This window comes from Galeopterus variegatus, unplaced genomic scaffold (assembly GCF_000696425.1).
Source record: "Galeopterus variegatus unplaced genomic scaffold, G_variegatus-3.0.2 Scaffold101, whole genome shotgun sequence".
NCBI classification, from domain to species: domain Eukaryota; kingdom Metazoa; phylum Chordata; class Mammalia; order Dermoptera; family Cynocephalidae; genus Galeopterus; species Galeopterus variegatus.
This window is the reverse complement of record NW_007726212.1, coordinates 354,874-363,074: the sequence shown is the minus strand read 5'-3', so window position 1 is coordinate 363,074 and position 8,201 is coordinate 354,874. Positions and strand designations below refer to the sequence as shown.

Sequence of the window (8,201 nt, the reverse complement as noted above, 5' to 3'; positions counted from 1 at the left end):
GACATGCCTTCCACTCCAGAATTCAAGAGAAAAGATCCTTTCTTTCTCTACTTCCCTTACATCTAGGCCATATGTATGCCATCCATGTGAAATTATTGGATTCTCTTGTCCAGGATTTCGGATCTTGAGAAAGAGATACATAAAGACGCAGAGACAATTTAGAAATTATTCACAGCAGCATTGCTGCATTAGTTTTCTAATGATGCTGTAATTACTACAAACCTAGTGGCTTAAGACAACATGGAATTATTACCTTATAGTTTTATAGGTCAGAAATCAAACACAGGTGTCTCACTGGGCTGAAATCAAGGGTTACATTTTGATTTTATTTTTTTTGAGGCTCTATGGGAGAATCCATTTCCTTGCCTTTTCCAGCTTCTAGAGGCTACCAGCATTTCTTGGCTCATGGCTCCTGTTCTCCATCTTCAAAACCAACAACTCTCTGACTCTTTTTTAGTCATCACATCTGTCTTTGACAACAGCCCATAAAAGTTCACTGCTTTGTGATTATATTGGGCCTGCCCTGATAACCCAGAATAATCTTCCCATGTAGGTCCTTAACCTTAGTCACATGTGCAAAGTCCCTTTTGCCATATAATGTAATGTATCTATGGATTTCGGGGATCAGGAGGTGAACATCTTTTGGAGGTCTTTATTCTGCCTACCACAGTTGCCATTGTTGAGAGTGCAGTGATGGAGGTGGCACAGAGAGTGTACTGGAAAAGGTGCTCAGTGGAATCAGTGCCAACTATGGTGTCCGACTCTGACGTCCTAAGGTGAGAACGTGATTGTGATTCCCACTACCTTCCTTGTTCCTGACCATTTTTTTGACCCAGGTTCTCCAACCTTCCCAACAATTCTAAGATACCTAATATTTTCCCAAAAGTTAAGTTTCTTCTTAAATTATCCAGAATGAATTTCTGAGCTCTGTCTTACTGGATAGCAAAGTAATGTCAAGGAGAAAAGTAACTAGAGGAATCAGTTGTTGTTGCTTTGCCTCCCACAGATTTGTCACCCCTTTTCCCCTGGGTCATGGAGCTGCCAAAGATTACTCAAAGCCCATCTCTTCTGAGCAGTGAGAAACCCCGAAAAGGGGTTAATCTCCCAGAACCCTCAAGATAGAGGCATTCCTTCCATTTGGGAAATTAACCACGAATTGGGGTTCTCTTCCCACATTTATTCTCCAGATCAGGAAGTTACAGGAAGAGAACATAGGTGGGGTATTTTCTAAGTACAGTTTAACAAGTTTAACAACAAACATTTCATAATGCAATTTTCAGGAAGTTAAGTCGATCCGCCAACAAAAGCTTCATCTTAGCAAACATTCTCTTCTTACAGCAATTTCCCAGTATCTTTATATATCAATCAGTAACCTGTCTGTCTTTGAGCCAGCAACCTTGCTATGTTACAATTCTTTATCTCACAACAGAGACTACAGCCTGGGGAAAATTTCCTGTCCTTTGCAAGGTCAATATTTGAAACTGCAAGGCTTTGGAAAATCAGGCCCTGTGAAGTACATTTGCTTTATGCATACTACACAAGTTGTTCTGCTACCATGGACAAAGACCATCTCTAGCAGGAGGTCTATACATGTTAGCCTTTTACCATGAATATTCAATTGATGTGACTCCTTTCCTCTTGTTTTGATTCTATACTCACCAAGCACCTTTTCACTATGGTTCTCCTATAGCACCTTTATCATGAGAACAAATATGCCGTTTTTTTTTTTTTAAAAGATGACCGGTAAGGGGATCTCAACCCTTGGCCTGGTGTTGTCAGCACCACGCTCAGCCAATGAGCAAACCGGCCATCCCTATATAGGATCCGAACCCGTGGCCTTGGTGTTATCAGCACCGCACTCTACCGAGTGAGCCACGGGCCGGCCCTCAAATGTGCTGTGTTAATTTTGAACACTCCAATCTGGGTAACAGTAATATTTTATTATAAACTATTGGCTTGGCATCATCAGTCTAGCAAGCTTGGTTAATGTGTGTTTACCACTAAGAGATGAATCTGCTCTAGGTGAGTGATAAAACTAAATTTCTGTGCCTGCAAGGCTGAAGGTTGGTCTCTGAGCTCTGGCAAATTCACCAAGGAAATGAGTGCCATCTCTTAGCACCATGTGGGAAACAGACTTTACATCCATATGAACTTAGGAGAGTATATTTTAATAGCTACATACCAGTTGTCTGTGTGTTTATACTGAGGACTTCCTTTGAGGGAGAGGTGGGATGGGAAGTTGAAGGGGACAAGCCTGGAAACCTGTCTTCTACTTGTTTTGTAACTCCTATTGTGGTTAAATATTGTCAAGACCTTTAACATGCTGTGTTGAATGGCTTAAGGAAATATTTTTTATTAAGTCCAAGGGCTTGGCCTGCTTATCTTGTAGAACCTAATTTCATGGCACCTTTTACTTTATTCATTTATTTTTCCTAATTAAATGTTTTAATTTAATTTTTTATTGTGAGATATATTATACAAATGGAAGAGTGCAAGTTAGATATCAACTGTTTGACACATAATTATCAAGTGAAGATTGGTGCAACTACCACCCAGGTCAAGAGCAGAACACTGCCAACACCCAGAAACCCACCAAGTGTCCTGATCACATCAGCTCCCTTCCTGAGCTAACCATTAGCTCGACTATTCCTTTTTTGTAATATGGCTCACAATATGGCAAACCAACCACCTGCTGAAAACAACAAAAAATGTTGGTAAAATATTGGAGTCATTGTTACAGTGTGGTGCTCGTAACACCAAGGTCCAGGGTTCAGTCCCTGTACTGGTTAGCTGCCAAAATTAAAAGAAAAAAAAAATGGAAGAGTCAAAAAGAAGATAAGGAATTATCAGACCAAAATCTAGGCGAAGGCAGGATTCAGAGAGTAAGCAGAGAAATGATGCACTTTTACCATGAGGGCATGTGCCTTCCTTGGTGAACTTAAGCTTGGTGTTTCAAGGCTTCATGGGGCAAGTGGGACAGAAGACAAAGCCCAAGACCTGGTAGAAGTGGAAGTCTAAATCTGGGCACTCAAAGGCTACAGTTTCAGTAGGGTGAATAGGAAATAAACACATCCCCACCCAATGGACTGGAAAAGAAATTGCCTTGGAAGGGAGAGTTTGTGGAGGTTTCTGTGGGTGGCACTAGACCCATAGGCCAGCCTTTCTAGGGATATGCAGCCCAGATACATACATTTCCTGTTCTTATTATCCTGGTTTGTGATCTGGCATAGGAAAAAAAATTCTCAGCCACGTTGTGCAGTTAGTCCAACGATTAACTCTCTGCCCTGTCTTGAAAACATAATTTTCAGCAATATAATCCTCATACATAGCTCATTCATTATTATGTCGATTTGGTTTTCCTATTGGTCTATTTACGTCCTTTGAATCATTAGGTAAAAAAATATGGACTTACAAGTAAGCTGATAGGGTCTCGTCCCAGCTTTGGCAATAATTTGCTGTCCAACCTTGGCAAGTCACTTAACCTAAGTTTTCTCTCCTGGGTTAACAACTATCAAGATAGAACCACAGAAGGTTAGAATTGGCAGGGACCTCAGAAATTACACAGTACAATCCCTTCATGTATGGAGATGTTGAGTGATTTACCTCAGCCACCTATACGGTCAGGAGCTTTTCTAGAAGAAGTACCCAGTCTTTGGCATCGCAGACCAATGCTCTTTTCATTTCATCAGGCTTTCTTTCAGCGTTGTTCCAAGAAACGAAGGGGAAAAAAAAGTGAAAGCATTAAACAAATATAAGGCCATATAAAAAAAAGACAAATAAATGTTAACCATTAGCCTGCACTGTAGCCTGAAAGCTTATCTGAAAATGTACCACGTCTAACTTAAAGATAATTTGAAATTCAGAAGTTCTGAAACTATATGAGGAACGGTCAGAAAAATAATAGGTAGGAAAAAAAAAAAATGATTGGCTTGGAGAATACCCTGAAGAGGAAAACAAAACTCCCACAAGAATACTTACATTTGCTTATCAATTCTTACTGGTCTTTTCCGAGTTTGTGCCGGGGAAGTGGAGACTGCCTGTTTTAACACATTTCTGAAGAACTGGTGTGCAATAAGGGTTACTTGAAACCAAATTATTTGCCTCTCCATTTCCCACTTATACTAAACATTATTACATCACTTCTCTAATTTAGCACCATTCTTTCCCCTGCCACTAACCAAAACAACGCGCTGTAACCTGCAGAAACCACAGTAAATGCAAATACTCCAAGTCCCGAAAGGCTCGATGGCCGAGTCCACCGCCTCCCGGCAAGAGGAGCCTCTTGGTTCTGGGAGTTGTAGTTATTCAGAGTCTTCACTTCCGGGACATGGCCGAGGACGCACGACGGGGAACTACATCTCCCAGGAGGCTGTGCGTGCCTTCCCCGCCCTCGCGGGCGCCGGGCTCCACCCTCTCCCGCTCCTCCCTCCCTGGACTGCACCGCTCACGCCTTCCTGTTAGTCCGAGCTGGGAGAAGTTCACTCCGATCAGCTGATCCCAACTGACAACAGGAGAGGAGGAAGCCCGGGAGGCAACGAAGGAGGAGGGGGGCGGAGGTGGAGATGAGGATGGACCCACCGGTGCCCTGAGGAACAGCCCCCGCCCCACCGGCGCCCCGCGGCACCCCGACGCCGCCTCGTCGCTGCCGAGCTGCTCAGTGGTGGGATCCCCGTACGAGGGGCTTCTGCTGCCCCGGGAGGAAGAGGGGGCGGGTGCGGCTGTGGTGGGGGTGGGGTGGTATAAACAATGGATTCGGCTCCGGGCTTTGCCGGAGTGGGGAGGTTTTGGGGGGACCTTCTTTGTTCTTAGGCTCCGCTCCTACCCTTCGGGTTGTGGTGGTGGTGTCCAGGAGGAAAGAACGGTTAGGAACCCCCGGCTGGAGAGAGGCATTGAGGTGGGGGGGCTCGAGTGCACAGATGGTTTGCTTGGCCTGGTAGGGGGGGGGGGGGGGTGAGGTGTTCTTTTCAAGGTTGATTTTATATTTTTCTCAATGGTGACAAGTTTTGGGTTTTGTTTCCGTTTTGGAAGCTAGCTGGTCATGTCTGAGATCAGGGTGTAAATAAGGTCCCCTAGTCACTCCCTTCGCCTTCCTTGTTTATCTAAAAATGAGATTGATAGATTGATTACCTTAGGGGAGGAGTAAATATCTGAAAGGAGGGCTGTACACTTTGTTGGGGCGTTGGATCAAGGCAATGGCGAGTTAGGAATATAATTGTTGAAGTGACAAAAGCCCCTTTTCTGCTTTTCCTGCCCTAGTTATCTTTTTTCCTTTTTTTTTTTTTTTTTTTTTGAAGTTATTTTTAAGTTAGTTTTTGAGTGACAAAGAGAAAAATTATTTGTTTGACTCACTGCAGGCCTGGCTTTGCAATGGGGAATTGTCTCCTGTTGCTCCCTTATTTTTGCAGTTAGAGAAAGAAGGGACAAAAGGAAGTACAATAATTGTTTTTTAGTGTTTCTAAACAAGAAACTGTGACTATTGTTTCCAGGTTTAGAGTCCTTAATAGGCATCTGTCTAGAGTTGAAACAATCCAGTTACAAGGATAACTGGATCTGCCCATGTCTTTGATGAATCTGAAGTTTATTACTATTAATTGTTTTTTTTTTTAGCATTTTACAGGCCTGTTACTTTACCTCTCCCATCTGGGGGGGTTCAGGGGGTTATCCTTCCAAGGACTGTTTGCTTAGTGATTTCGATTCTGAATTTAATAACTGAATGAACAGAGCAGTTCAGTCTGGGAAATATAGGAGCAAAGTGTCTTAAATGCTTTGGGCCTGGAGGTGGTGTTTGTTTTCAAAAGGAGCAGCCTTAGCCATGATATGAGAAGAAATTTCTAGCATCAGAACAAACCAGTATAAGTTTCACAAGAAAGAATGAGATTTCTTTCAATAGTTTCAGCCTGGTATTTAATAACAATCTTTTTTTTAAAGGTGCACTTCTGTTTTTTAGATGAGTGAAATCTTTTTCCTTCCTCTATTCTAGGTATCCCCTGAAATATTGACTTGAGGTTGAAATATATTGAAAAGTTCCTGATCACTTTCTTTCGTTACCAAAACTTTGTGGCTGAGGCCCAACAGATGAAACCACCTCTGTGAACCCATCAGACCTCTCTCAAATAACCATAAAAGACCTTTTCAAGATAATTTTGACCACATATTTGCCTGCACTTTATAGAGGATGAAACTAGCAGACCAAATCGATGTTGCTGCTGACACAAGAGCCTTGGAGGCAGAAAATTAAAAATTTGAATATTTGTAATTGTGTAAAGAATTACAATACGACACTGAAGATTTTCTTTTTGAAGGTGTTCAGAACCCTGTGGAAGTTCTGTGCAGGCTTCAGACTCAAAGCCTTTGTCTTCACTGCTAGGGAAAGCTCAGTGACTGTTATATGGTGGGTGTGTTTCCTTGCCAATCTGATTATGAGTGCCCAGACTTTTCCAGCAGAGAAGGGCCTGAATCCAGGGCTGATGTGCCAGGAAAGTTATGCCTGCAGTGGGACTGATGAAGCTGTCTTTGAGTGTGATGAGTGCTGCAGCCTGCAGTGCCTTCGCTGCGAGGAGGAGCTCCATCGGCAGGAGCGCCTGCGAAACCATGAACGGATAAGACTCAAACCTGGCCATGTCCCTTACTGTGATCCTTGCAAGGGCCCCAATGGGCATTTGCTGGGTGTTAGGCAGAGGGCAGCCGTGAGGTGCCAGACCTGCAAAATCAACTTGTGCCTGGAATGCCAGAAGAGGACTCATTCTGGGGGTAACAAAAGGAGACACCCTGTTACTGTCTACCATGTCAGTAAGGTCCAGGAGTTGCTGGAGGCAGAAGAGATGGATGAGGAGACCAAGAGGAAGAAGATGACTGAGAAGGTTGTGAGTTTCCTTCTAGTAGATGAAAATGAAGAAATTCAGGTAAGCATTTGGATATGGTGGGATTCACATGGTAGTGGAGCAGATCTGCTGTGGGAAGGTAGCTCTCAAAAGGAAAGTCCAGGAGGAGCTCACATTTTAATCATTAAAAGGCAAGACCTCTGAAGGCTTAAGTTGCATGGAGTCAGATTTAGTTACTTACCAGCTTCGTAAGGTCAGGCTGAATTACTCTACTTCTCTGGGTCTTAGTTTTCTCATCTAGAAAATGGGGACAGTGCCTACTTCATTGGGTTATTGTGAAGATGAAATGAGACTTTGTAAAGCCTGTCACATAATAGATGCTCAGTATATGGTAACTGTTGTTGTTAGTATTGTTATTAGTATTATTATTAAGAAGAACTGATTTACAACAGTTTTCTGAATGAGAGAACTTTGGCAAGTTGTGAGTAAATGTTAGTGATCAGAGACTGCGTATCCAGGCAAAGAAATAACAATGGGTCCAATGGGCATGTAGGCAATACGGCATAAAACTGCTATCTCAATTTAAAGAGGCAGGTCTTTAAAAAGTGGCTTTTAAAAAGGACAGTATTCTCCCAGATCACTCTTATTTTCATGTACAGGCTTCTGATCAGTAAAAGCCCATGAGGGCATCTGGGAGTACAGAATGATGAGAGGATATTTGTTTTGCTTCCGAGTTGGGGAGAAGGTAGTGTGTGATGGGAGCAAGCTAGGGAGATAGAAGTGTGTGACAGGAGCGATTGGGGAAGGGGTAGTATAATGTTTATGTTTTCGAGTGGCCTTTTAAGTGAAGGCTGATTTTATTCATATCCTAGTTCACAACTCACTAGCTATATAACTGTGGGCAGGTTAAGCTCCTCAGTTTCACTTCTACTTTATAGGACTGTTGAGAGGGTTCAAAGAGATTAGGAATGGAAAGGGCTTACTACAGGGTCTGGCACATGGTGTCCAGTATCAGTTTGTTGTTGTTGTTGTCCTCAGTCTCATTGGAGTATTTGTGGTCCATTGACTCAGTACTTTTGGTGGTGATGACTCCAGTCTCCAGATTGGAGGAGTACCTATGTAGGTTACCGTTTAAGAAACTCCCCAGTTACCCACTAAATGTTTTTCATCTCTGCTTTTTTCCCTCCTTGTATAAGCTTTGGAAATGAATTACATCATGATTCCTATGTACTTCCATTGTCAGCTGAATACTTTGCTAACACAGACTATCCTTTATTGGTTTGAGAGGAACTAATAGAGTTATGGAAGGGTGACCCAGATCCCATTCTGCCTCCCTTGTCAGCAATAATGTCTTCATTATGGATTATGTGCTAATTGGGC

At 42.8% G+C, this 8,201-nt stretch overlaps 1 protein-coding gene and 1 long non-coding RNA gene across 2 annotated transcripts in view; one reads left to right on the top strand and one right to left on the bottom strand.

Annotated features, from left to right (window-relative positions):
- Positions 1-3,331: 3,331 nt before the first annotated feature.
- Positions 3,332-4,194, bottom strand: LOC103599708. Its single transcript, XR_551315.1, has 3 exons — positions 3,979-4,194; positions 3,604-3,694; positions 3,332-3,508 (listed from the first exon to the last, which is right to left on the bottom strand). It is a non-coding gene; the product is annotated as an uncharacterized LOC103599708 (long non-coding RNA).
- Positions 4,195-6,264: 2,070 nt separating this feature from the next.
- Positions 6,265-8,201, top strand: part of ZFYVE1 (zinc finger, FYVE domain containing 1) — a 50,411-nt gene continuing 48,474 nt past the window's right edge. Inside the window, exon 1 of the mRNA XM_008584077.1 lies at positions 6,265-6,902. Coding sequence (XP_008582299.1) covers positions 6,420-6,902 — 483 coding nt within the window. The 5' untranslated portion in view covers positions 6,265-6,419. The remainder of the gene's footprint in view (positions 6,903-8,201) is intronic.